Here is a 27,652-nt window from a genome sequence, read left to right as displayed (position 1 = left end):
TTTCGTAAACAACAACACCATACCAAGATACTATGTTTGTAAAAAAACGACGTAACTGACGTAAGATTACAATACAATACAAATTACGTGAAAGCACAGTAACTAGAGTAACTAGCCCTAATCAATAAGATTAATCTTCTCAACGGAGCATCAGAGCATAGTTCGTTGAAAACAATGCGTAATCAAATTTTCGTTATAAACTTTCCCTAAGATCTTGGGAATTTATAACCTGCTGTCACTGGCTACACAGCAAAAAAACGCTGTTTATTATAGCAAAATTTGCTTTTGAAATTATTATACTAGTTTTTGGCTTTTATAACTTGTAGTCTTTATTTTTAAAACAATACACATATTAATATTGGATGTACTTAAATTCACAATACATATCTATATAATCCATAATCATCGGCGCTCAAATCAAAACTTAAATTATTTGATCTTCAGAGAATTGTGGCGGGGCCTCCGGATCTCAGTTTCCGGACTCCGCCGCATCCCAACCGATCTGCTCCGGGATTGAGAATGCGCGTTAGAACATAAACACACATATCATATCTGCACAGATCTATACACATATATATGGTTTCCTTTGTTTGTTGCTTGGTTTAAGCTTTTGGTTTTTTGCGGTGATGTGATACGTTTACAAAACATCGACTAGAGTACGGGTAGAAATGAGCGGAGACGCATGCAAATCAGGATACGTAAAAGAACACATCGAGAGAGGACACCGAAAGGAATATGTGTGCTGCTCGCTTCTTATTCCTCCGCGCCATTCTCGATGCCAATTCGCAATTCGATGCCTGCGTGGTGCCTAGGTGCCTCTGTGCCTAGGTGATCAGCCGCGGGGCGTGCAGTCCGTGCACATTCTCGATGGGCGGACAGTGGGTGGCACCGGGTGGACCCCAGTCGTGAAGGCCGCGCGAGTTGGCTAGCCGATGGGTCAGCCGGTGGGCGATGCTGAAGCCGCCACTGCCCTCCAGTTGGGTGAGCACGATGATCACTTGCCTGCACGGGTATACAAGCACAAATGAAAAATAACACATACATATTACAAAGACAAGGAGGGGATCCCACCTCTGCAGCGGCGGCACAGAGTCCACCGTCTTGAGTTCGCCCCGTGTAGAGACTACATTGTAGCTCTCCTGGCAGTCGCACTTCACGTGGATCCACTTGTTCTCGTGCCTGTTCTCCACCATCACAACCAGACCCGCCCAGCCCTGCAAGGGAAAGTCAACTGGTTAGGCGGCCACTCCCCAAAGATCACCCATCGTTCTCGGAGCACTTGCCTTGGTCAGGTAGTAGGCGGTCATGCCCTCGCGCCCTTCGTGCCGCTGACCCTTGGTCAGGGTCAGGCTGATAATGGCATCGGCCAGGAGGTGCGGCGAGGGACTGATCTGCTCCACCAGCAGCCGCTTGGAGCTGTGTATCGCCAGGATGCACTGCGGGTACTGGTGCGGATCCTCGATGCCCGTGTGCCAGTGGTTAAAGGCCAGGCACACGAGCAGGTAGATATCCCGCTCCAGCATCTTGTGACAGCCCACAAAGCCGCGTACCTGGAGTGGGGAAAAGTCAACGGGGAAAAGTAACGCTTGGCTGACTCCTTAATCTGCTATATGGGGAGCACCCACCTGCCGCTTGCTGTGCTCCACCAGACGACCAATTTCCGGCGCCGCCGGAGAGCGGGTGCGGAATATCACAACGCATAGGTCCAGCTGCGAGCGCTGAGACTTCTCCGAGTTGCGCTGCCCCTCCTGGAACAGCGTGAACTCCGCCTCCGTCGGCTCCAGCACGGTGAGCAGCACGCAGGAGATGGAGCACAGGGGCTGCAGGGTGCCCTGCAGCCGCACCTCGTTCCAGCCGGAGCGCACCTTGCAGATGTCTATGCAGTCGAAGTAGTTGAGCACGTCCTCGAACGAGATCCAGAAGACGCCCTCGCTGGCGCCGTGTGGCATCAGGGCGTCTCGCAGGTCGTCCGTCCACAGGCTGGAGTCGTCCGACCAATCGCCACGCCACGAGTAGTGGCCCCACGGATTGCGCAGCTTGAGCAGTCGATGCCCCTGGATGTCCTTCACGTCCAGCACCGAGTAGGCGTGACGCGGCCGCAGCCCCTTCTGCTGGTACTCATCCTCATCCACCTACGGTGAGGATATGGGATATACATAGGATATAGGATATGGGGTATGGAGAATGATTGCTCGATGAAAGCTGGAAACGCACCTTCATGTTGCCACCGCCACAGCTGGCGCCCATGAGGAATCGCACGCACCGCGAGCTCAGCAGCTGCGCCCAGATCAGGTCCTTGTCCAGCTCGTCCTCGCTGGGCATGGGCAGGCTGCTTGCCTGCAGCGGTATGCTCTCGCAGGGCGCCCCCGTCAACGTGGCCAGTCCCTCGATGGCCCGACCGGAGACCAGGGCCTCGTAGCAGCCGTGGATCTTGGCCACGGCCTTCTCGATCAGCGGCACCCAGAGCTGCTTGCGTTTGGCCTGCGAGTAGACCAGGTGGCCCCGCTTGTCGCAGGGCAACAGGTCGTCCACCAGCACCGTCGTCCACTTGCCATCCTTGCACAGGCGCACCTGGTACGCGCCCTGGCCACAAATCTCCTTCGTGACCAGCACCTCCTTGACCAGGTCCTCGCGCTCCGCCAGCACGGCCAGTGCACTTAGCAGCCAGCAATTGCCGAGGACTCCCTGGCAAATGTCCGACGGCAGCGGAGTGCGAAACACAGCCCACGGCGGGTACGCGCCGCCGTCGCAGTTGATGTCGTGGGGTCGTCGCCACTGCACCACGGGATTGCCCTCGGCTGCTCCGCCCGCCGGATTGTAGTACAGACTCTTGGGAGCCGGCGGAAACGAGTCGTCCACGAAGAGCTCGCTATTGTCGCGGCAGTACTGGATGATGTTCTGCCACTTGGTCAGGGCTTCGGTCTCCTCCAGCTGGCGCAGGTTCTCCATCAGCTTGCTCTCCTGCCGTATGTCCGCCGGAGTGAGGGCCACCCGAATGGACTTCCTGGCCAGAGCCTCGCCCAGCACAGCGCTCGCCAGGCCGCGCGGACTCGAGCAGATCTCGCACACCACGGAAGCGGCACAGTTGTCGTACGTGCACGCCGGGCACTGCCACTTCTTCGCGCTGGAACCGACCCCGGCACCCGGTGCGGCCACCACCGACGCGGAACCCACGCCTTGGCCCTGGTGCAGGTTGTAGCTGGCCAGACCGGCGATGGAGATGTTCCTGGGCACAATGGAGCCGCCGGTGCTATGTCGCTTGGGGATGGCGCCCGAGGAGCTGGAACTCCTTTGCTGGGGCTGCTGTAGCGACGGCAGAGGCTGCATTCTGGGCGAGGGGCTCCGCGAGCCACGCAAACCGGCCGCCGTTGCCGTTGGAATCTGCAGCAGCGGCATGGGCAACGCCACCGCCGCCAGCGGGAGATTTAGAGCTGTGGGTGCTTTGACCTCGCCGCCGCTTGTATGATGGACCCCAGCGCCGCTGCCGCTGCCGCCTCCCGTCCCGGTGGCCGCCGCATCCTGCTCCTCGTGCGACTGGCCATCTGGTCGCTCCCGCACCGCGTCCATGGCCATCGAGAGCAACGGCTGGCGGTGCGACTTGCAGGCACTGCACACCGGCGAGTGGAGCGAGTTCTTAAGCGTACAGTGGCTGCAGGTCCAGAACTCGCCCTTGCGCAGCGTCATGTCCTCGATGGAGGAGATGCTCTTTAGCTTGGATCCGCCGCAGACCACACAGGCCATGGCCGTCGAGTAGTTCACCAGGGTGCACTTCTTGCAGGTCCAGGGCTCGTCGCGCAGGGTCTCTGTCAACGGAGATTGGGTTTTCATATGGCGGTGTTTGATGATAAGCAGTTTGCACTACCTTTTTCCTGGACAAGGGATGACACACCTACATGCTGCTGCTGTTGATGTTGCTGCTGCTGTTGCTGTTGCTGCTGCTCCAGCCTGGCCTCGCACATCTCGCACGTCTGCAGCCAGAGTCGGTTGTAGGCATAGGAACATTTGATGCATGTCCACATCTTGCTGCGGCTGCCGTTGCTGTTGCTGTTGCCCAGCTGGGCCTTGTTATCGTGGCGCGTGGCAGCAACTGCTCCGGCTGCTGCAACTATCGCTCCGACTCCCGCCGCCGTCGCTGCTGTTGCTGTTGCGGATGTGGCTACTGCTAGGCGGCTGCCGCTCCCTGGATCATGCGAACTGCAAATCGAAAGACGACACAATCAATTATATGGCAATCAAGTGAAAAATGCATTCGAGGGGGGGAATAACAAACTCAAAAACATATTTCTTTGCGCACTGGCCACAGGTTGTCATAGCCAACAAGACCACATTCATTTGATTATTTAATTATTCCAATAATAATCACGCATCGATTAAAATAGTTTCTATGAGATGTTTTGGCAATTGTTACGACAACCTTTGGTGAGTCCGCCATAAGTGTAAATTATACAAAAATAGGTTAGAATTTAGCCTAAATAAATAAAATAGAAATTATAACAAAACGAAACAATAAGCTGGTTCCCGGGAAAGAAGCTAACAGAATGACCGAGTGAGTAAGCGCCACAGAAATTATCGGCAAGCAAATAAACATTTTGAACTGATAAGCAGGAACCAAGTTTTTTTTTTTTTACGGGATAGGAAGTTGGACGGGTGAGGGTATTTCTCGCTGGCCCGCTCGCCGACATTTACATTTTGGATTCGGTCGCCTTGCGTGGTCCCTTCCACACCTTGGCGTAGATGGAATGCTCGTCCACCTGCGACTCGGACTCGCTGGCCTCGCCGCTTCCGTCGGTGCTTGTGCCGAGTCCCGCGAGGGGTTCACTAACCACATCCGTGGCCTCTCCGCTGCCATTGTTGTTCGCTTGCGATTCGTTGGCAATCTGCTGCTGCTTCTTCTTCAGCTTGTGCTGTCTGTTTACCTGCGCGTAAATGGGCATGGTGGCTTGTGGCGGTGGCTGTGACTGTGGCTGTGGCATTGTCTCCGCCGCCGACGCCTTTCCAGAGGGCGAGCTGGAGATAGCCACCGCCGTGGCGGCAGCCTGTGCCGCCTGAGCAGCAGCTGCTCTCAATTGCTGCTGGGCCAGGGCCACGCACTCGTTCTCGTACAACTTGTTGTTGCTGCCGGAGCTGCAGTTGTTGTTGATGCTGTTGCTGATGCTGTTGTTGTTGCTGTTGCTGTTGGTGTTGCTGTTGGTGTTGCTGTTGGTGCTGCTGTTGGTGTGATGATGGTGGTGATGGTTGGAACTGGAGGAGCCGTAGGAGCTGTTGGCCACTGGCTCCGACCACTCGTTGACGGCTATGAAGACGCCGTTCCGCGGAATGGTGAACTGCGTTGGATTCATACTCACTGCTGCTGGCTCCCGCTGGCTCTTCCGCTGCAGCTGCTGGGCGTTCGTTGCCGACTTCTGCTGCTCCTGCTGGAGATTCTGATTCAAGTTCAGATTAAGGGGCTGGCGCAGCGGCTTCATCTGGCTCTGGCCGGAGTCCTTCGCTGCCGATCGCGAGAGCGTGGTAATGGTGAAATTATACTTTCGCTTGGCCCCGCTCTCGCGCACCACCTTGTGGTTCTGGTTTTTGTTGTTGTTGTTCTGCTTACGCCGGCAAAATGTGTCGTTAGCGATGGCGAAACGGGAATTGCTGCAGGAGGCCACGGGGGAATCCCTGCGAGAAACACAATGGGATTAGAGCCATACTTCTTTCACTGATTCAAACTCTTAACAATAATGATAATTTCTTTATTTTGGAAACTCAGTTTAACTTTACCTTACACATTACCATCATTATTTTCTGGACGATAAAGATCCATATATAATGTTTTATCGTTTCGTTGGCTAAATAAAAACATGTGTAACCACCTCAAAGCAACTCACTAATTTTATATTATTTCACTTCCAAGCCTAAAAACGTTTCAAAATGGATTTCTCAAGATTGACCGGTAATATCCCAAAGGCTCTAATCGAAATCTTTTTTTATTTCTTATTTAGCTACGAATTTTATCTACTAATCCTCATCCCGTACTATTATTTAAACATATGTACCGTTATCTATTGTCGTTTTTAGGTTACCGTTTTGTGATATTCTTGTAATTCTTCTTCTTATATTCTTCAAATTCAATATAACTGTCGTCGTTACTATACACCGAAAATAAAATGGCCTATAAATTAAATTTTGTATTAGGTTACCTGTGACATGTTATTACATTAATTGAATGAGAGTCGTACCAGAATCCTTAGCGTTACCATGCACACGCAGCCAAAACAAGTTGCGAATTTTAGAGCCGCGAGCGCGGTAAGCTTCAGAAACCAAGAAAGCCATAATATCAGAGGTTCGGTGCATAATGTTTTTATGAATAACCCCTTATTTCTGATGTGGTGGAATGATTTTGAAGACAACTACACAACGCACCTGTCAACTGGGGCGCCGGCTTGACCTGCGGCAAATTGAAAATGTCTTTGCTCTGGTTGTTCGCATAGCAAATGTGGCAGCTGCGCCCCGAGGCGCTCTTGTCGATGGCGGTACTCAGGCTCTGGGTGCGCCGCAGTCCGGATCCCGACACAGATCTACCTTTGAGGTGTCTCTTGTGCGAGTGCTGGGAATGTAACTGATGCTGGTGGTGGTGCTGCTCCTCCAGCTCCTGATGGAGGTAGTGGTGATGGTGGTGTTGGTGGTCCGCTGCCAGCAGCTCGCCGCGATTGCCCAGACTGCCAGCCAGCTCCTGGCCGCGATCGGCGGCCACAGCGTCCTTATAGATGGGCGCCAGATAGCTGACCGTGTCGCAGATGAGGCAGTGCCAAGTGACCGAGTTGTTGTCCGTGGTGCAGGCGTGACACACCCACCGGCGGTTCAGGGCCGGATTGGAGAAATGGCGGTACAGCTCGATGGAGCTCTTGATGTACTTGCGCGTGTCCTCGCAGTCCACGCAATTGGCGGGCAGGTTCTGGCTGTTCCGCTGAGGTCTTTTCAAGCATCCGCGCAGCAGGGACTTGTACACATGCTTGTACTCGTTCCTGCAAAATAGGTAAATGGGGTTTTTCGTCGGGTTTCGGATGGGATTTGTGGGGGCTTCCCGACTTTCTGACCGCAAAGGTTATCTCAATGACTGGCTATTTTCATACTCTCCGCTCGTCCGTTCGCCTCGGGAGTTCTTCTGCTCTTCCGCTCGTCGAGCGAGTTCGCGAATCGATAAACTTGTAAACAATGCTTTTTTATCCAAATCGATTTTCCCCAATTCTCGCAGCTCCGCTGTTTTGTTGTTGCTTTTGCCGCTTCTGTGTATACATGCTCTCTCTCACACACACACACACATACGCTCAGGGACAATCACCAGTGCTGACCTCTTAGTCTATGCAATAAGGCGTTTTATAAACGACTAGAACTTTAAATTCAGTGCCCTTAAAATGTAGCTATTATTTGAGGACATATTTAGCGTGGTTACTCAAAGCCATCATTTGAAATCACAGTGGGACAAAACTTGATGGTTTTATGTACGGTGTTAACAGATCTAATTTGCATTTTCTATTTCGTCTTCGAAGACTCAGAAACGTAAAAAAAAAAGAAAACCAAATTTCTAAAACAACTGTATTGAGCATTGCAATATTTAAGCCACTAGAACCGTTGTCTCAGCGCAAGTATAACGATTTCAACAGGAATACAACTGCGCAGTGATAAAAACACTTTTTAGAAAATCCGATTTAGTACTGCTTGCATGTGGTGAAGTCGCTTATCTTTGGTAAATCTCTGCATGTTTAATTTTCTGGATGTTAAAATAGTTTTGCCTAGCATTTTCCGTCCCCCAATGTCAACACTGGCCCTCAACGCACAGGGACATACACACAAGAAGGCACACATACTCTTAAAACAGGCACAGGCTGTTTGTTTTTGTGGCGACCGCTCCGCTTACCTGGCAACCGCCGCCCTGCCCTTCTCCTTATCCTTTTCCTTCTCCTTGTCCTGCTCCTTCTCCGCCTGCTCCAGTGCATCATCAGCTGTCCAGGAGGCGGTGACCCTTCGCTGCGGCGTCGCCTGCTGGTGGTGCAGTTGTTGCTGTTGTTGGGGGAACACCTTGCGGACGGTGCCACAATTAAAACACTTGAGCGATTCCGTGGGATTGATTGTGTTGCACTTGGTACACGACCACTGCAGCACGGATGAGATGGTGCCCATTCTAAGATTCCAGAATTAAGTTCTGAGTTGCAAGCTACTCGTTTTGTTGTTGTTGTTTTGAGCTGGCTGGTGGGGGAGTGGAACTGGAACTGACAATGGCAATGGCGTTGGAAACGGAAGTGGAAGTGGTGCGTTGGTGTGCTGGTGACCGGGCGGAGATGGAGATTAATAGGAAGACCAAGACCCGGGACCAAAACGAGGACCAAGCGATGGCTTCCAACAGTTTCACGCCGCGTTCTCCGTCGCCGTTTCACACCATTTTTTAACTGTTGCCGCCAGGGCTGTCGAAGTGCGCAGACACCTGCCCGGCAGGGTTGTCAAGGCCAGGAAGCTTTTTTACCCCGCATTGCCAGTGTTGTTAAACTGCACGTCCGAAAATGTAATTTTCATCACATAGCTTTAAAAAACATACATAAATACATATGTACGTACATGATAGGATATTTGAAAATAGGTAGAGGAGTGATTCTCGGAGCCAAAAAGTTTTAAAGAAAAGTTATGTCTCTAGAGTTTTAGGCTCTTTGAAGACAACCACACCATGTAAAACTGAACTTGTGTGAATCCGAATTTATTATTAATTACTATTATGTCATTGTTTTTTATTCGTTTATAACCAATTATAACAATATGATAGCAATAATTGCTGCAAACTTGACATTTTTTAAGTGGATGACTGAAAATTCTGTTGAAATAGATAGCCATATTTCAGAAATTTAATGTGAGTCTAGTTCATTTTTGTAAATTGATATTGAAAATTTATCGTAATAAAACTTGCAATAAAAGTTTAATTGTTTTGGTATTGCATTACATGGACGAAACCCCGCTCTTCAAGTAAAACTTTTCAATTAGACGTTACATTTATTTCGTAGTCTAGTGAAAATATACCACAATTTCAGTATTTGTCTTCAATATAATTTTCAAGTTCAAAGAATACCCTTACTGTTTTTTTTTTCCGTAGAATAGAAGTACATCGATATGTTGCCACTATGAAAAACATCGATAAGACGGCTGTAAATCGGTTCTGGCTATCAGCTCTAACAGAACCGCGTGCAACTTTCAATCGGGGCCTAATCTAGTTTATTTTGAACAGTAAATAAAAGGAATGCAGCGTCAGAAGCCTAAGGGACCGTTCAAGCCGGGTTTACGATCGAAATCAGGATCGGGCAAGGGCAAGGGGTCTTCTGGTGGGCGGGGAGGCGGCGACAATAAGCAGAAACGTCCTCGGCAGGAGTTCAACAAGTCCCGATTGGCCGCCACCGATGCTGAGATCAAGGAACTGCAGGCCAAGTACGCTGAGATAGATGCTTCTTCCGTCAAAAAGTTCGCACAGTTTCCGCTGTCCAAGAAGACCCAAAAGGCGCTAGCGGAATCCAAGTTCGTGCATCCCACGCAGGTGCAGCGGGAGAGCATTGGACCCGCGTTGCAGGGCAAGGACGTTCTTGGTGCGGCGGTCACAGGAAGTGGCAAGACCCTGGCCTTCCTCATACCGGTCAGTAAGGAGATGGTTTGATTCTACTGGGAAATAAAACTTCTATCTCTTGTAGGTTCTGGAGCATTTGTTCATGAACAAATGGTCGCGTACCGATGGCGTTGGTGCCATCATCATCTCGCCCACCCGCGAGCTGGCCTATCAGATCTTCGAGACCCTGAAAAAGGTGGGCAAGCACCATGACTTCTCCGCCGGTCTCATCATCGGCGGCAAGAACCTGAAGTTTGAGCGGACCCGCATGGACCAGTGCAACATACTGATTTGCACACCAGGTCGCCTGCTACAGCACATGGACGAGAACCCGCTTTTCAATACGAGCACCATGGAGGTTTTGGTCCTAGACGAAGCCGATCGCTGTTTGGACATGGGCTTCCAGAAGACGCTCAACTCCATCATTGAGAACTTTCCACCGGTGAGACAAACGCTGCTCTTTTCGGCCACGCAAACGAACACGGTGCAGGACTTGGCGAGGCTCAATCTGAAAGACCCAGTCTATGTGGGGTACGGAGGAGAAAAGCCAGGCGAAGAAGCCTCCAGTGGCAAGAAGGAACCGAGCACTGCCGTCTTGGCCGTGCCTGAGCTCCTTCAGCAAAGCTATGTGGTGCTGAATCTTGAGGACAAGATTACGATGCTGTGGTCGTTCATCAAAAACCATCTGAAGCAGAAGATCATTGTGTTCGTGTCCAGTTGCAAGCAGGCGAAGTATCTGTACGAGATCTTCTGCAAGCTGCGACCGGGTAGCCCGCTTCTAGCTCTTTACGGAACTCTCCATCAGGATCGTCGCATCGCCATATACGAGGACTTTCTGCGCAAGAGCCATGTGGTCATGTTCTCCACGGATGTTGCATCTCGCGGTCTGGACTTTCCCGCCGTCAATTGGGTGGTGCAGCTGGACTGTCCGGAGGATGTCTCGCAGTATATCCACCGAGCGGGTCGCTCTGCGCGAAATAAGACGCGCGGGGAGTGTCTTCTGGTGCTGACACCTAGCGAGGAGGAGTACATGATTGGTGCGCTTAAGGAGCAGCTGGGTCTGGACATCCGTTGTGTCCAGATCGACCCCAAGAAGCTTTTCTCGCCGCGCGTGAAGATTGAGGCTTTTCTGGCCCAATTTCCCGAGCTAAGAGCCACCGCCCAGCGTGCCTTTTTGTCCTACATAAAATCCGTATTCCTGATGCGCAACAAGCGCCTGTTTAACGTCTTTAGCCTGGATCTAGATGCATTCGCTCAGTCACTGGGCCTAGCGGTCACCCCGCGCGTTCCCTTCCTCGAAAAGTTCCTTTGGAGGCAGAAGCAGCTGCAGCAGCAAAAGGAACAGAGCGATGTCCCATCAGGTGTCGATCCCCTGCTCACCAAAATAACCAAGCAACAAAGCTTTGGCGCCGCTAGCGAAGATGATGATGGCAGCAGTGACGAGGACTTTATCAAGGTGAAACGAAAGGATCACGATGTCGAAGGAGAGCCTGTAGAACTGGACGAGGTAGAAGGCACAGAGGACGAGCCCGAGGTTCCGTTAGTGGTGCCCAAGCGGGAGAAGCTGGTCACGAAGGCTTCGCTGGCCAAGAAGGCGCTAAAAAAGAACCTGCAGGTCAACTCCAAGCTCAAGTTCGATGAAGAGGGCGAAACCGTAGCAGATGGTCGCAGCCAAATGAAGGCTCTAAGTGCCAGGCAGCGAGCAGAAAACCATGATGACGATGACGGAGGGATCAACCTGATGTTGTCGAAGGCACTGCTTACCGAGGAGGATCAGTACGATAAGCAGCGATTCCGGGAGCTGGTGAAAAAACGTCACAAGCTGCAACGGGAGAAGCTGCGGAAGAAGGCGGAGGAGGCCAAGGGAAGCGACGAGGAGGAGGAGGAGGAGGAAGACAAGGAGCAAGAAGCTGACGATGACGGTAGCGAGAGTGACCACTCAGTGGATCTCTCATGGTTGCCAGATCCCGACAAGATCTACAAAAACAAGACCACTGCATCAAATCGGGATGCAGGGGCGCAATCTGAGTCAGAGTCGGCCGATTCAGACGAGGCACAAAATAGGGATGAAGATGACGAGGACGAGGACGACTCCGATGAGGAGCCGGCATACAAAAAGTCTAAGCTAACTAATAAGATGACTCTAATGGACACGGAGGCGATTGCAGCCAGTCTTTTGGGCAGCTGAGCAATTAGAGGATCCACTGTGTAAATAAATGAATGCCAATTAAATATAAAATAATTTATAATTAAAAATACATTTGTGTTATCTGCATTTATTTGTGCTTATCAAAAGCAACTTACATATTTGTGTTTTATTTAGCGCTGAGTACAGATTTTATGAGCTGGAATAACCATACACAATCTTTAACTTATAAATTTAGTTGACTAATATAAAGATTAAACCTTAGACACCATTTAAAATCCCTATTAAATTAATAAAAAAAAAAAAAGTAGTTATAGATTTCCTCGATAAAAATGAAACATTATAAATCTGTTAAAAAGATTTGTTAAAGACAATAAAAAACTATCAAAAATTCTTGAACCTTACTTTTTTATATGATATTCCTGTTATGGCTTCTTAATAAAGATCATAAAATATTCATACTCTTTTTTTAGGTTAAAAATTCGAAACGATTTAAGTAGCATAGGGCTTATTTAATTTTGAAATAATTTCTGTAAGTTTGCAACGCAGTGAAGAAGATATATCCCACCCTTTAAAGTGTATAGCATTTTAATAAGCATCGCCATCTAAGTTGACCTACACGTCGCTAAAACTTTTCTCTAATTTTATACAGATTGTTCGAATTTTCCATCGTAGCTACATATATAATGTATTTTCCGGTTTTCATGAAATCCGATTAAGTCGTTCCGTCCCGACTTATATACTCCATGTGATAACTAAACAATTTTTGGTAGTGTTAGCAGGATGCCTTAAAATTTTTTAAATTGAGAGACAAGATTTCATGGAAGCAGACAGACGTACATGTCTTGATCGAATCAAAAGATGCTGATCATGTTTCAGAGTCTGAAATGTCTTATTCACTGCGTTGCAAACTTCTCTGCTTGAAATTGTAATACCCTCTGCAAGGGTATAAAAGATATGGCAAATTGTTCAAACCTCGATTTATGCATTTAGGTCAACTGCAAGCAATTTATATAATAATATAAAATCAGCTGAATCATATAGCTGATAAAGAAGATATGTGAAAATTAATGGAAAATTAGACATATCTAGATATGTAGTACTTAGTGCACCTAATTGCTGACGTGGAATCATTGTACCATAAATTTGTGATGAGTCTAGCCTTGTATTCACTGAAGTTCTAGGTCCAAGAAATTAAAAAATATGGGGTCGCAGAAGCTTGCTCTCCGAAGCTGTCCTTTGCTGAAATTGAGACATAGTCTTCAATGCAACTCATAAGGAATGAACCTGTTTAAAAACATGCATGAAGTTTAAAATAAAATCAAAGAAAATATTTTATTCATACCATGAATGAGAAATAACTTAGTTAGATAAGGTTAAATAAAATTAGCACATAGAAATTAAGGCTTCCCTGAACACCCCCAGTAAAAAGTCGATTTCCAAATGCTTCACAAATATTTGGAAAATGCCCACAAATTTATTTTGTTTTGTTTGATTTGATTTCATTGTTTGTTCTCTCCCATTTTGGTTGCAGCGCCTCCACATCGCAGCCTGCCCTTTGGATGGAGCCCAGTAGCAGTGGACGCCATATGACATGGTTCCGGGATCCAGGATCCAAGATCCGGATTTCGAGATCCGGCGCGTGAAGTGAGAGGTGAACCGGGGCGAGCGGGACGGGACGGGGTAGTCGCTAAATTTCGCGTGGGAAGAGGGATTTTTTGGGGACCCTCTTTTCGTTTAAAAGGGGGCGTGGCTGCTTGGCATGGGCGTGGCATAAAATTTGCTTTTAAAAATATCATTACACATCACGTCAATTACAATTTTTTTGTTCGTTTTCTTTTGCATTTTTCGTTTCGTTAGACATATTTGCTGTTTTTCTCAGTTTAGCGTATATAAATAAATGCATACACATATATACGGTAATATATAGACGGTATATATATGTAATGCAATAGACACACATCTATACAAATTATACTATATAATGGTTAAGGTTTCCTTTTCTTTTTCTCTCGTTTTTGTTTTTGTTTTTTGTTTTATTTTGAGTGCTTATTTTTTGTTTGGCAACAGATCTCGCGTTAATTTCTTCCTTTAAGTTTGAGGTCCGTTTCAGACACAAGATACACAATTACATAATTAAGTTTCGGGTTTTATATAAAAAATTAATGCTCAATTACAAGGAATAACACTTAGGCGTATGTTGTCTATAATCTGTTCGTTCTTTTTTCTTGTTGCCTCTGCCTGTCATCATTATTTTCTCCTGCTTACCTTTCATGAATATCTGCTCCTCGTTTTTAGTTTAAAATATGCGTACATTGGTAGAAATTGTATAATTTGTTGTTTCGCTAATTTAATACAGTACAGTACACACACAATTTGTTTTTAGAGACAGATAGAGAAAGAGAGAGTATTACAATAAGGATTATATGCCTGGCTTATGCAAATATCAATTAGACAATCAGTGGAGATTCGAGTTTGGGGGAAACTTGAGTTTTATTTTCTTTGCTTTTGTGGGAGATTTCCTTTGCCGTTTCGTAGTAATTATCATTTTTCGCTTATATGGTAGCTATATAATTATATAGTGTATATCTATTTGGATGACAAACACACATATACAGACATACACACTGAGATGCACATTTAGTTTAGCTCGAAAATTAGATTTTGCTCGGTTGTTCTTATTGAGTTTTTATGTGTTTGTTTATCTTCCTTTCGGTTTCGGTTTCGGTTGTCCTTCCTCCCAAAACCTCCTCGTTCTCCTCCTTCCTTCTCAACTTTCTCCTATACTAGACACACAGACATTTAGTGGTATTTAAACAAATATTATATATCTAGCATTTTATCGCTATTGTTTATATGGAAATTTGTTTGCTGATCGCGCATTATTTTAAACATACAGTTACAATTACATTTATAACATACACAGATACACAGTAAATTTTATTTAACCATCTTCATCCTAGATCTTCATCCCCATGCTCTTTCATCTAAATCTTGTGGTTTTTGTGCGTTGTCGCTGGTGCCCCCCGCCCCGCCCCGCCCCTTTCGACAGGATGGGCGCGTTTGGGGGTTGGGTGGCAAAGGAGGCTGAGGCGGAGTCGATGGGGCCGAGGGCCGGGGCCGGGGGCTGGAGAGGGGAGGTCTCACTCAATGGATTCAACGGCAAAGGACGCACCACACAGAGAAAATACTTGACGCGTTTACATATATCACGGAAACACAACAAAGCCATCGATACAAAATATATATTGTATATATAAAAAATAAATATACCCTACTTAGCCAAGTTCTGTTGTCTCGCTCGCTCGCTTGCTCGCACACACAATCACAAATCACACACCACACACCACACCACACACTGCACACAATAGACCCACGTACATTATATACTACTATAAATATGTATATGCCTGGCTGCTGATCCTCATTTGAATGAATCGATCGATCGATGGGCTGCCTCCTGCTAACGCCTCTTCTCTCCTGCTCTCCTTCTCTGATTCCTCCTCTTCCTTCCTATGGCTACTACTAACATGCTCTTAGTTCACCCAAAAACACAAAGCACACATGGCACTCATGGCGCCCACATTCACACACAAACACAAACGCACATTGAATCTAACTATCTCGTTTTGGCTTCGCGTCCGGCGGTCAAGTAGAAGTCCAAGTGTGCCACGGCCTGGTGGGGATCTAGGCCTAGACCATGACGAAGGCGTCCTTGCCGCAGAACAGATATGGGAACTGGTCGATCATGGTCTGGACAATGTCCTCCAGATACGGACGCAGCTGCTCGAAGTGGCTCATGTCGGTGAAGTCGATGGGGATGAGTGTGGGCCACCAGCAGATGGCCAGGTTCTTGCTGTCCATGCTGTTCAGCTTCGAGTTGTCCGAGACGCTGCAGGGAGTGGGAGTACACATTGGGTCAGTATCGACAAGTCAGAATGGTTGCATTGCGTGCACTTACTGCACAAAGTGCTGGAATATGTATTTGAGTATGGCAAAGTTGGTGGGCGGCAGCTTCTGGAGCAGCGACTTTAAAGCTATCAAGCGGCAACTTCGGTCAGTTTTGACCTCCACATTCAGCTTGGAGTTGCCCACGCCCCGGGATCCTGCAAAGAACAGAAGCGAAAAAGAGTTAGCTATGCCCGAATTGATTCGAACGAGTACTGGCTGCTACATACCGGCAATCTCCTCCAGCTCCTTGATGATGTCCTTGCTGAACAGCGGCGGCAGGCGCTTGGAGAAGAAGTCCTTGAGGGCCGTGGCCACTGCGTTGACGGGAATATCCAGTGCATCAATTTCAGTGTTGGTATCTGCACAAACGAAGGGTTCAAGGGGTTAACAATCTATGTGATCTATGCATATCCTTACCCTCTTCAAATCGCTGGAAGAGCATGTCGACGTGCGCCCTGCTGCCGGGCACCCGGTAAATGCCCTCGGAGTCCAGGCCCTCCTTCTCGATGAACTCGACGCACTTGTTGAGGAAGATGGGGATCTCGCCCTGCTCGGAGCTGATCATCAGCTTGCCGAACTGCGCCTCCGCAGACTCGACCAGGCCCTTGGCGTTCTGCTTGAGTTTCCGCTTGAGCTTCTTCTCCTGCTCCTTCTCCTTCTCCTGGAGCTTGCGCAGCTTGGCTGCCTCCTCCTTGATGCGGCGCTTCTCCAGCTTCTCAAAGTCCTTCAAGCACTTGGGGTTCATGTTGTACTCCGGCAAGTTCTCCCCGCCGAAGATGACGGCAGCCGCCAGCTCTGGCACCATGGAGTACTGCAAGGCGTGGGGGAATATCAGTCATGTCAGTTCGTAATGCAACTTTAGTAGGAGTAGGAGTAGTTGGTCCGGGCACCACTCACCTCAGGCGACTTGTCGCTCTTCATGAACTCGGGAACGCCTGGCTCGGGTTTTTCTACATAAAAGATGAAGGACAAGTCAAGCAATTAGCCGGGGAATCCCGATTGAATGGTTGCATATTACGGTCAAGTGCCAAATTAAGTAAAAGTGGTGCATAATGCAGGGTGGGCTGAGCCCCACTTAGCCCATATACAAGTGTAGAGGAGCACACAGAACACGACACATACTTTTCTCACCTGGCCCGCCGCCGCCAACGCCCATGCGTTGGTAGTGGAGGGGAATCTCCGGCGGACTCACGTAGGAGCCGAACGGGGGAACCCGCGGCGTCTGGACCGGAATGGCCACCTTCTTCTTCTTCTGCTTCTTGGCCGCCACCGGCTTCTTGCTGGCCTTGTAGTAGGCGTTCTGCTGGCGCACGCGGCGCTCCGTGGAACTGGCGCAGCTATCCGACTCGGTGCAGTCTGCGGACGAAACGGGGAATCAGTATGGGCAGGGGATCCGCTTGGCTAAAGGACTATAGTGCTGGTGCGGGCTGAACGGGAATGAAAGGGCGCGTGGACAGAGACAAAGCTTTGAAAGAGATTCGATGACTAGTTTTCCTTCACCAAATGGACCTTCATCTTATCGAGACACTTTAAATCTAAATCCAAATCACTTTACTCGCTGTTTTGATATCTATCTTAAAATTAGATGCAAAGGAAGCAAACATAAAAGTATTAGACTAACTAGAATGTTCCTACCTTAAAAAAGGTAGCACAGTCCTACAAATGGATTAACGAAACATGAATATATAAAAAAAAATCTATTTATGACAACGAAATATTAAAGAACAGTCATAATTTAATTTAGGGCTCAGTTAAGTTTTTTTTTAAGAAAATGCCTTTCCTTATTTGGAAACCTCTCAACTTCCAACTACTCCTAACAATTTACAAATTATATATATGATTCGATCTGGCTTTGTTAAAATACTGTGATCCGGGGAAGTTTGTTGGGGAGAGTTAGGGAGGGCCTAGCGAACCTAGCGGAGAAGACCCTTCGGGCCGGATTGGCAACCGGGCGTGAATACCTTCGTTCTCGTAGATCTGCTCGTACTCGGCCAGCTCCTCGGAGTCCTCATCCTCGCCGTCCAACTGGGCGTGGTCGTAGCGCTTGCCGTCCTTGTCCCCCGGCTCCAGGTAGGAGTCCGCCATGCCGCCGCTCCCGGGGCCCAGGCCCAGACCCAAGCCAGTGCTGCCCGACCCCGAACCGGAGCCCGAGCCCGAGCCGGAGCCGGTGAAGTTCATCTTGGCCACCGCGTCGCTGACCATCTGGAAGTTCTTCATGTTGAGCTTGCCCGGCTGCTGGGTGGGCAGTGTGAACGTGGAGGAGCTCATGGCGGGGCAGTTGCGGCTGGGCGCCTCGCCCACCTTCAGCGTTTGGCTCGGTCCCTTCGGGCGGATCTTGTTCAAGTTGGAGTCGATGTGCCGGCGCCCGGTGGTGTAGGCATGGGTCGACCCGCTGAAGTTGTTCCAGATCGAGTTCTTGTTCATGTTGCGCCGTCCGTCGCTCTTGTCCTCCAGCCACTCTAAACGGTGAACGGTGAACGGTTAGCCGCGTTGGGAGAGAAGCAGAGATGCACAATTAGCCCGGTCGGAGGATGTTCCCTTCGCAGGGCAAGACGTGTGGCTCTTAAGCTATCATCACACCTACGGCCTACGGTGGACATTGGTCTGTGCACAACTTCCTGAGACGCATTCAAGCCTTGAACCTTACAGCGAGTGACATGCATTGAACTTAAAGATGTGCACTAAACCAATATCCACCATACGCGATAGTCTAGGGTTTGTGAGAATGCAGGAGCAGGCAGAAAAATCAACTCAAGGGGTACGTGCCGGGGGGATTCGATTGTCAGGCAGTGTGTGGAGTGGTTGCAAATGCTAACAAACGGGCTTAAACTAATGTCTACAACTTAGAGGGAGCGTGAGATTAACCTGCATCGTGGGTGGCCAGTGAATCCTTGGACCCGCTGACATCCGCTGCTTGTCGGGAAACGAGAAAAACGAGAGCAAACACACGGGATTCGTCAGATTTAAAAACGTCAGATTTCAACTCCGTCTAGGGGTTCCACAAAAAAATAGAGAGCAAAGCAAAAGGGGAACGTGGGAACAGCAAACGAACGAAAGAACATTTGTACAATCGATTCCCATTGAAGTTGGGCTGTGGGTTTGTTTTTTGGCTGGGGTCGTGGGTCGTGGTTCGTGGTTCGGGGGTCAGAGGTCAGGGGTCGGGGACCATGGATATGTGGAATATATACATATTCAGCGTTGCTGGCAGACAGAGTTCCGGGCACACGAAACTGAAACTGAAGAGCTTACGGAAACCAAAGAGAAATTACAGCAAAGAAACGGGTAAAAACGGGTTGGAAACATTCAGGAAGTGGAGCAAATGGAAGTGGATTGACTGATTACGATCCTCTGGCTAAATCTGGTGAGATATCCTTGCAGAGACCTGTTTGGAAATGCTGCAGTTAACGGTGAAATAACGGTATTACTTACATTTTAACGACCATAAAATACTTTTACTTTATTTGAATTGAAAAAATTTCAAAACTTGTGAATATATACTTTTTGACAAGAAGGAGATTTCTGGAGTTCTATTTTATACAATTATTTGTATTCTTCGATTATGTTTTTCATTTATGGCAGATGATTTTTAGTTTTTAAAGAATATAAATAATTGTATACATTGCATTCCTCATTTGGTAGCTAGTTCCTCCATAAACTGGGTTTAAGGGTTCAAAGCACTGGGATTTCTCGAATGTACATTTGACAAGACATTGAGCAAAGTTTTTTAAATACATATATTACATTATATTACAAATATTTACAGAGTTTCAAAGGCAATCTGTCATAGTTCGAGTCTCTTCGCTTCCTAAATTATTTCACTTTAGAGGGGTTTTCTAAAATCATAACTTCTTGGTAATATCAGGACAGCTCTCTTTTCAAGGATATCGGAAGGCTTAGCAAAAAAAGTAAGAGTCAAAGAGAGGAAAACGAGGTTGGGGAGTGAGAGGGTGGTGAAACTTTGTGGGTGTTTTTCGAGTGATCACAACAAAGAAACAAAATCAAAATCGAAAAGATGATAACGAGAGAGAGAGAGACAGATAGAGATAAGAGATATAAACGATAATATAGGAGAAATATATTCAAATAGTTAGATTACATGTTATTTCTTCCAAACTTGATTCTGAAGCCGAAACGAATTGACTCTTATATGTGCATGTAATGAGCTGATGATCTGGAGGGGCTGGCTCTGGAGGAGTTGTTGGAGGAGGGAATATCTGGAATCCTTATATTTTCGTTTTTTTTTATTGAGTATTGTTTGTTTGAGAGCAAATAATTTGATTTGCAATAGGCAAAACGACAACAACAAGTACACACACAGAGATAAATCGATAAAAATGGTTAAGGTTAATCATTAATTAATAATTATCAATATAGAGTATATATAGATATGGCGCATATAAGTATATGGTATGGCATGGTATGGCATGATCTCGATCTCCACGAGTTGGCAATGGAATGGATGGATGAATAGTTGAGTGAATGAATGATTGGATGGTTTGAATGAATATTCATACATGGATATATATATCGTATATGGGTATAGTTCATTGGCTATGGAGCACGAATTCTGAATGAGTTTGGTTTCATTTGTTTTTGGGTCTGGTTTAGCTTGAGGGGCAGTTGGCTTGGACTCTTGGGGTCAGTGGCCAGCATGGAACTTACTTTGATGCAGGTGCTTGGGCTTTTCGTTGTTGTCATCGTAGATTTCATCTAATGATATATCTCTTTCTTCTGCAAAATGAGAAAGTACGCTGTACAGTCAAATTTGTTCGAATTTGTTCCTTGTAATGGATCGCCTACCATTTAATGAGTTGAGAGATGGAGTAGGAAGCATTTCGTAATTCTCACTGCCGGAACCATCGGTTCCCAACGTGTTGGACAGCATGTAACTCTCGTGGCGGGGCGGCGGACGAGGCATCTGGTTAACCGAGTTCTCCAACGTGCCCTCGCCCGAATCCACAGTAATTGACTCCTCCACATGCAGGTTCTCAACCTCGTACTTGTTGTCCCAGGCCGTCTTCAAAAATGGATTATAGAACGCAACTGTGAACGAAGCATAAAGTTAAGTTCGAAATATCTAACTTCTCCGAAGTACACCTACACTTGATATACTGATCCGCCGAGAAGGTCATGAAGCTTCCCTTGAAGCGATCGGCCACCGCGTTGCCCTCGGTGATCAGAAACTGGCAAATATCGCTGTTGAAGAAGGCATTGACGCCCCCGCTCTCGGTCACCGAGATAATCTGCAATGGAATGTTGGCATTTTGAGCCGCCAGGATGCTAAACACAAAGAACAAAGTTAAAGGATGATTAATAATAATTCACGTTTTGCAGTCCGTTTATTTAATTAGACTTATAAATTCATTCATTCATTGAACTCAAGAGTTGAAAAGGAAGTACTCTCGTTAGCGAGAATAACTCACCTAAGATTTGCCAGCGAAGATCGACGCTTGGCGGAGTAAAAGTAAATATAGCCATGGATCAGCTCATCGCGGTATTGGCTGGTGCCGTGATACGAGGACAGGATGAACTCGACCCGCCGCTTGGCGTCCCCAATAAAGACGTCGACGATGACGGAGTTGGCCTTGACCAAAGTCGATTCAGCGACCAGAGGGCGGACAATGTTCTCGATGTCGTACTGATCGCCGCAGAAGATGCAGCACAGGATGCGCAGATCCGTGTGGTTGGATGAGTATGACTCGTAGCTCTTCATCTCGGTCAGCTTGAGCGACAGGATGACGATGTTGAGTATGTCGTAGACGTACTTCTGGTGGTTCTGCGTGTGGTCGATGAAGTCGCAGTGCAGCATCTCCGACAGGCGCATTCCCTCGTTGCGCAAGTAGTCCACCTCGTTCTCCCTGAGGTCCTGCGGCTGGTAGACCAGCACTATCGGCAGGTTTTCGAACTTGTCCTCTAGCTCCAGATTGCATAGGAGCGTGCGCTCCAAATTGTCCTTGAGCGTCTCAAAAGATTGCTGGTTTGAGTACACGCATATGAGGCCTAGCAATAAATATTCAAAATAAATGGTTTAAGGGAGCAACAAAGCTTCAATTAAAGGTAATGCGTGTAAAAGGTTCGTAATAAACCCCCTTAAAAATAACATCATTTACTTTGCAGGTCATAAAGAAAATACATTGTCTTAGAAATAATGGGAATAATTGAATGAAAATAGTAGGAAGTGTGTTGATTGTTTTACCATCAAGGGTTTTAAACAGCAATAATCGAATTTTGTACAACCTTTTCGTTTACGAAAAACAAAAACAACCGATGATCACAAGTTGAGAATTCATAATCAAAAAGCAGTGACTAAGATAAATGATATCATTTCTAGCAATCATTTATTCGCTAGTGTGATCGTTTTCTAAATACCCATTCATGGCAGCATAGTGGGCGCAGCTGGCAATTAAGCGCAATTAACTGGACAAGGTGTACTCATTATGAGTTTTAAGTCCCTGCACCCTGAGGAGTGGAGTATATAAAACTGTGATCTTACCACTCGAGTAGACGTCGATGGCCTTGAAGGCCTCCATGTCGCCGTTGGCAATGCGGTAGTTGAGATAATACGTCTGGTTCTCGTAGATGTACTCGCCCTTGCTCCCGGTGCAGATGCGGATGTCGTTGAGCAGATCGCTGGCCAGGTGCTCGGAGCCGACGATCAGCAGGTTGAGCGTGCGGTCGCTGCCGGAACTCTTCCAGCCACCGCCGCTGGGTGTCTTATGGTTGCTGGCCGACTTGTCGGACAGCACCTCCTCGATCAGGTTGTCCACGCAGTTGTAGAAAAAGGGGCAGTGGTCGCGAATGGGGCAGTGGATGAAGCGCAGGTGCTGGACAAGCATCACCCGCCGCTCCTGATCCAAGCGATCGAGCATCTTGTAGCGTGAGTCTTCCTGGATGACATCAGTGATCTGGCGGACGTCCTCCTGCGTGATGTTGTCCACGTTTTTGAACTGCAGAAAGTATTGCGCGTGCTCTAGCAAGAGCTCCACAAAGTTCTGCTTGCTCTTCTCGATGATCTCGTCCTGGTGGATGTCGTAGATCTGCTGGCAGTCGTGCTCCGAGAGCGCCTCGAAGCATTCGCGGCCCATGAAGAGGACCCGCACCTCGGACAGTTGCTTGCCGGGGGTCACAAAGCCCGACTCCTCCAGCAGCATTTTGAATTGCTGCTTCCAACTGGGGGAGGGATTGAAGTGAGATTATTGTAAATATTGTTATAATACACTAGGTTCAATTGAGTAAACCCAAAGAAATATTAAATCGTATGAGGCAATACTATGATGAGTTTCAATCCTTTATTACTTGCTTTTTCCATTGGATATGGAATATAAAGGTGTATGGTTGTAAACTATATATATACTGATAAACAACTCACCCAATCTTCTTCTTGTCCTGCTGCACCGAGTTCAAGTAATTACGGAAGACAGTTTCCGCCTCGGAAGTCTCCAGAACATCGAATGGAATGCGAGCATCATCCTCCGCCTCGTCCATATCCAGCAGGTCCGTCCACGAGGCCTGCGGGCACTCGAAAAAGTACTGCTCGAACTCAATGTGATTCTGTAGATAGTTCCTCGCGCACTCCCACGCATCGTCGTCGCTGATGTTCAAGGCCCCGATGTCCGGTAGCAGGTACTCCAGGGCCAAAGCGAACTTGTCTAAATACTGGTGCAGCTTCTTGTTCAGATGATCGTCGCGCAGCTTCTTCATGTGCAGCCGAAAAAGCTTCTGGCCGGCCTCGTGGCCGAAGATGTTGAGGAACTCGTTCCACTCGCGGTACTGCGAAAGCATTTTGGAGCCTTGCGACCATAGGACGTGGTAGTCGGTGATCTGGTTGCGAATCAACCGTGTTACCGCCTCCGATCGAGTGTCGAGGAGCTCCTTGCGCGACTTGGCCGACTCCTGATAGGAGATGATTTTGACCCGGTTCTTAACCTTGTCGATCATCTGGGCGAGGAGCAGAAAGGCCAAGTCGATGTTGATGCTCTCGTGGGCCGACGTCTCGATCAGCTGCACGGTGCTCTTGTAGTCCTTCCGCTGGCTGATCTTCTCCGCCTCACGCACGTACAGCTCGTAGGCGTCGTCGTTCTTCGTGGTCACCAGCACCAGTGGCTTCTTGTTCTTCAGTATGGTAGCGATGACGTTCTGCACGAAGTCCACCTGCTTCTCCACACTGCGGTTGGGCACCGGACTCACGTCGAAGACGACCACAAAGCCGTCGATGCTGAGCCGCCCGTCGGGCATCACCTTCTGCTCGTACTCCTTCTCGATGCCCAGCTGGTTCTTGCATATGTACATTAGCTTCTCCGCGGAAAAGACCTTTGTGGCCGTGCAGCGCTTCGAGTACGGATCCATCTTTCCCACCTTGAAGGCCTGGAAGGTGGAGTCGTCCATGAACTCCGTCTGCTCGATGATGTTGAACTGGTACTCGACGCCCTCGTCCGTCGTCTTACGCACGTCGCCCCAGTAGAGGAAATGGTCGTTGTTCACGATCCGGCCGCTGAAGTCGCTCTGGCTCAGCACTGATATGTGATCGATGAAGTAGTCGTCGGCCATCGGGCGCATGAATCTGTTGCACAGACAAGACTTGCCCACGCCCACCTGGCCGCGGTCCTTTTCGGTCCCGGATAGTCCAATGACCGAGATGTTAAACTGACGCATCTTGACGTACCTGCAAGGAGTCAAAGTCAGGGGTTGGATAAGTGAATAGATCCAGAGACTAAAGATTAAAGGGAGCAAACAGGGTTTTCCGGGGCTTTGTGGTCTAAAGAACGACTTTAAACAATTAGGTCGACGAGATGGTATATTTAATTACAATTTAGAAAACATTTTGTTTATGATTATGCACATAAGTAGATGACAGTGTTGGCTTTATAGGGCCTCAAAAATACAAAAGTTTATTTTTCAGGATTCCTTTGTTTAACATAAGATTGGACTGCACAGAACTGATTTTACAGATTACAGAAGAAAGTAGGTAACGCATCCATTATATCAGGTCCACAAACTTTTGTTTTAATGTTAATTTTCTCTTTGGCAAAGCAGAGTTAGAATCTCCTAGGCTTTTAAAGACAACATATAAACGCATACACATATTTACACTAGTTTTTTTTTAATTTTTTGACAACGTGTTTGCTAAATTATGCCAACCGATGGTATTATTGATAGTTGTGCAAGTTTTAAGAATCTGTCAGAAAGATTTCGGTTTTGGTTAGTCGGCCATCTGACGAATGTGATAAGAAAAGGTCTTTTGGCTTTTTGAAGGTACGCTACTAGTTTATCTCGCTTTCACAGAGTCTACTATTTATGGGCACTTTTCACAATTTTTTGCTGTCTTATGCCAACCAATGGCTATTGTCAACGACAACCTTGTGCAAAATTCAAGTTGGAGAAAGACGTGTGCCCCGCGTCCGTTGGTCCAATTGGCCACAGGACCTTCACATTTTCGCCCACTTTTCGCCTGTCTAGGACTTTGTCATGGGTTCATTTTGGCTACAACTACGCAGTTACGGATACATCCACGGATTGGGGGTCCAAAAGCACAAGAGAGCGAGAGCAAAAGATTGGCTGCTGCGGTGTGACAAAAAAAAAAACGTGAAAGCGATTTTCAAATGCCGGCGCTAAGCAAAAAATCCGCTTATGCTATTTTTCACTATTCACTTTCCACGAATCGATTTCACAACGCTGGCTGGGCTCTGCTTTACCTGGTTCTTGTGCTTATATGCTTAGTTTTTACAACATTTTCGGCAATAGGAAAAGTCAGTCTGCAACAAATCCTTTTTCCGTCCTTACTGCGGCGGCTGCTCTGCCGCGTCGCTGCTTTTGTGCTTCTGGTGCTGCAAACGACGGCGCAACTCTCCAGAGCTGAAACGCTCCAGAGAGAGCGAGTGTGCGAGAAAGAGAGATGGAAAGGCGAACGGAAAAGAGAGTGGCGCTGTCGTGGGTGGATGTGACTGTTTGTTGTTGCTGGTGCACTCCAATTTGTTGCTGTTAATCTCGCAAATGATTGTCGAGTGGGAGTGCAAGTGTGCGACTGTGGGTGTGTGTTGTGTGTGTTGCAGCCTCGATGAGAGTGGAAATAATAAATTCCCCGCTGGGCTTTAATTGAGTTTTTCCGGCGCACATACACGCACACATGATTAGCAAGTGCAGTGTGAGCAGCGCAGAAGCGAAATTGGAGCTGCAACAGATTTCCTGCACATTCCCCGGGCTGCACAACAACAACAGTATGGAGAAAGAGAGCGAGAGAGCCGATCCAGTGATAACAACAACGACAAAGACAAAATGGGAGGCCCACGGTTATTATTGTTTGTTGGAAGAAGGGAGGCGAAAAGAGAGCGGGAGTGGGAGTACTGCAAGTGCAACGGTACCATTACAACACAATCGGGTGTGGCGGGAAAGAGATGGAGAGAGAATAACACAATTTTTGAAAATTCAGATTTGTTGCAGAAAAGAAAAACACTGTTGCCGCATCCGTCTAGCCATCTCGCTTTTGCGCGGACACTCCAAGCATCACGGCATCTCGCTCTGTGTGCACAATTACCTGCAGCTGCGCACAAGGAATTCAGGTTTAATCCGTCTTGGTGACAGTTTTCATAAAGTCCGTGTTTCTTGGCTTTTCCAAACACTTAACAAAATAAGAAACAATCGTTAGTTGTATTTGCTTTAATTATTTTTCCCACCACGAAACTCTCACTCACACACGAACACACAGAATGCGAAGAGAAAGAGAGAGCAAGAGGAGAGCACCGCGTACACAACGTATACAAAAGAAGCAATTACGAATCAGCATCGTAAAACGCACACTGTAAAAAGGAGGCGAAATAGTCAGGACTTCCGATTAAGTGATCAAAACTTAAAACTAGCCGAGTCGCAAATCACGCACGTACGCTACTCACAATTAATGCACTTGCACTCCAATGCGGGGGTTCGAATTTAAAATTTCAGTACTAGTAATTCACATCCGAGCTTTAATTTAACAACAACAAAAATTAGAGCTGGGACAAGAATCGATGATTTTTCTATACCAACGATATATAAGGAAATTCTGCAACATCGATAATTGCTTAAAAACAATCGTATCAAAACATCGGGTATATTCAGCTCTCGAATCCTATTCACACTAGGGTGGAGTTATAGAATTCGATAGTCACTCCGTTTTTTTTAACATAGGCTTTGCATTACCTACTAAAGGTTGACAGCAGTGGAGTATTTTGTATTTTTTGGTATATTTGTTAATTTTTGCCTGTCGTTGACGGCCTGTCACTTAAAAAATAAATGAAAACAGCTGTTTTGGATTTTTCGCGGATGCCAAGGGGGAAAATAAAAAGTAGGAAAATTGCATCAATATATACTTGAATTCCGAGTTTATTGGACGATTACCGATTTATTGGGTTACACGCGGCCATATAGACGCTTTTTAGCTTTTAAAACCAAAAAAATCATTAAAACGTTAACCGATAAATGGAGTTTACGCATCGTCAACACTTTTTTGAAGTAATCCGGGTAACCGAATAAAGTTTAGTAAACATAAACCAATTAAAAAAAAAAAAAAAAAAACGGAGTTAACCCAATAACTAATAACTTCATGACATCACACTGGTGTAAGTAGGCTTTAAAAATTAATTGGTTACTGTACAAACGATTTATGAAGTAAAATACCAAAGCAAATATACGCCAGCAGGATGAGAACTTTACTTAACCTTTAGTAGCAACTCCAATTAGGTGAAGACCGTGACTAGACATGGGTTGTTGCACCTTATTCAAAACGTATTATTGGCACATTGCGAATTACGCATGCGCACAGTGTGCTCATAGTAATTTTAAGGAATTCTTTCAAAAATAATATTCTTGAGTTCGGTTGTTTCGGTGATCAAGATGCGCGTTCAGGCAACTATTTTAAGCAGCCAATAAAAGAACATAAATTAAGAGATCATTAAGAACTCACA

At 47.2% G+C, this 27,652-nt stretch overlaps 3 protein-coding genes across 12 annotated transcripts; 1 reads left to right on the top strand and 2 right to left on the bottom strand.

The window, feature by feature from the left end:
* Nucleotides 1-303: 303 nt before the first annotated feature.
* LOC108092791 (calpain-D) lies at nucleotides 304-8,468 on the bottom strand. 2 transcript variants are annotated; one of them, XM_043209536.1, is made up of 9 exons: nucleotides 7,898-8,467; nucleotides 6,399-7,004; nucleotides 4,687-5,658; nucleotides 3,863-4,194; nucleotides 2,215-3,803; nucleotides 1,626-2,132; nucleotides 1,284-1,550; nucleotides 1,072-1,214; nucleotides 304-1,002 (listed from the first exon to the last, which is right to left on the bottom strand). In XM_043209536.1, exons 1-9 carry the CDS (start codon nucleotides 8,158-8,160, stop codon nucleotides 825-827), a joined length of 4,857 nt encoding a protein of 1,618 aa, XP_043065471.1. In that variant the 5' UTR covers nucleotides 8,161-8,467; the 3' UTR covers nucleotides 304-824. The 2 variants fall into 2 exon arrangements, with proteins under 2 accessions (XP_043065471.1, XP_017048048.1); XM_017192559.1 differs by lacking the exons at nucleotides 4,687-5,658; nucleotides 6,399-7,004 and having other exon boundaries at nucleotides 7,898-8,468.
* Nucleotides 8,469-9,181: 713 nt separating this feature from the next.
* LOC108092799 (probable ATP-dependent RNA helicase DDX10) lies at nucleotides 9,182-12,158 on the top strand. Its single transcript, XM_017192570.2, has 2 exons — nucleotides 9,182-9,649; nucleotides 9,705-12,158. Exons 1-2 carry the CDS (start codon nucleotides 9,263-9,265, stop codon nucleotides 11,805-11,807), a joined length of 2,490 nt encoding a protein of 829 aa, XP_017048059.1. The 5' UTR covers nucleotides 9,182-9,262; the 3' UTR covers nucleotides 11,808-12,158.
* A 3,178-nt stretch (nucleotides 12,159-15,336) lies between these two features.
* On the bottom strand, nucleotides 15,337-26,709 carry LOC108092786 (rho GTPase-activating protein 190). 9 transcript variants are annotated; one of them, XM_017192545.1, is made up of 16 exons: nucleotides 26,603-26,709; nucleotides 23,086-24,378; nucleotides 22,210-22,886; nucleotides 21,140-21,716; nucleotides 20,818-20,996; nucleotides 20,517-20,759; nucleotides 20,379-20,447; nucleotides 19,813-19,938; nucleotides 18,582-18,626; nucleotides 17,678-18,175; nucleotides 16,839-17,072; nucleotides 16,614-16,666; nucleotides 16,134-16,527; nucleotides 15,944-16,075; nucleotides 15,727-15,871; nucleotides 15,337-15,657 (listed from the first exon to the last, which is right to left on the bottom strand). In XM_017192545.1, exons 2-16 carry the CDS (start codon nucleotides 24,366-24,368, stop codon nucleotides 15,459-15,461), a joined length of 4,854 nt encoding a protein of 1,617 aa, XP_017048034.1. In that variant the 5' UTR covers nucleotides 24,369-24,378; nucleotides 26,603-26,709; the 3' UTR covers nucleotides 15,337-15,458. The 9 variants fall into 9 exon arrangements, with proteins under 9 accessions (XP_017048034.1, XP_017048036.1, XP_017048035.1 ...); XM_017192547.1 differs by having other exon boundaries at nucleotides 26,594-26,708; XM_017192546.2 differs by lacking the exon at nucleotides 26,603-26,709 and adding an exon at nucleotides 26,248-26,450.
* Between the last annotated feature and the right edge of the window lie 943 nt (nucleotides 26,710-27,652).

The sequence above is a fragment of the Drosophila ficusphila genome, unplaced genomic scaffold (assembly GCF_018152265.1).
Source record: "Drosophila ficusphila isolate 14025-0441.05 unplaced genomic scaffold, ASM1815226v1 contig_197, whole genome shotgun sequence".
Taxonomy (NCBI): domain Eukaryota; kingdom Metazoa; phylum Arthropoda; class Insecta; order Diptera; family Drosophilidae; genus Drosophila; species Drosophila ficusphila.
Note: the sequence above shows the minus strand (reverse complement) of the source record. Positions and strands in the feature narration are given on the sequence as shown.

Excerpts from the sequence above, each read along its gene's own strand:
- LOC108092791 (XM_043209536.1), bottom strand. The coding sequence starts at position 8,160 with ATGGGCACCATCTCATCCGTGCTGCAGTGGTCGTGTACCAAGTGCAAC. Across the intron at positions 7,005-7,897 it reads GGCAGGGCGGCGGTTGCCAG|GAACGAGTACAAGCATGTGT; the intron begins GTAAGCGGAGCG and ends CCTATTTTGCAG. Across the intron at positions 2,133-2,214 it reads GTGGCGGTGGCAACATGAAG|GTGGATGAGGATGAGTACCA; the intron begins GTGCGTTTCCAG and ends TCCTCACCGTAG.
- LOC108092799 (XM_017192570.2), top strand. The coding sequence starts at position 9,263 with ATGCAGCGTCAGAAGCCTAAGGGACCGTTCAAGCCGGGTTTACGATCG. Across the intron at positions 9,650-9,704 it reads CCCTGGCCTTCCTCATACCG|GTTCTGGAGCATTTGTTCAT; the intron begins GTCAGTAAGGAG and ends TATCTCTTGTAG.
- LOC108092786 (XM_017192545.1), bottom strand. The coding sequence starts at position 24,368 with ATGCGTCAGTTTAACATCTCGGTCATTGGACTATCCGGGACCGAAAAG. Across the intron at positions 18,627-19,812 it reads AAGTTTGGAAGAAATAACAT|CGGATGTCAGCGGGTCCAAG; the intron begins GTAATCTAACTA and ends CCCGACAAGCAG. Across the intron at positions 16,076-16,133 it reads CTTCCAGCGATTTGAAGAGG|ATACCAACACTGAAATTGAT; the intron begins GTAAGGATATGC and ends TCGTTTGTGCAG.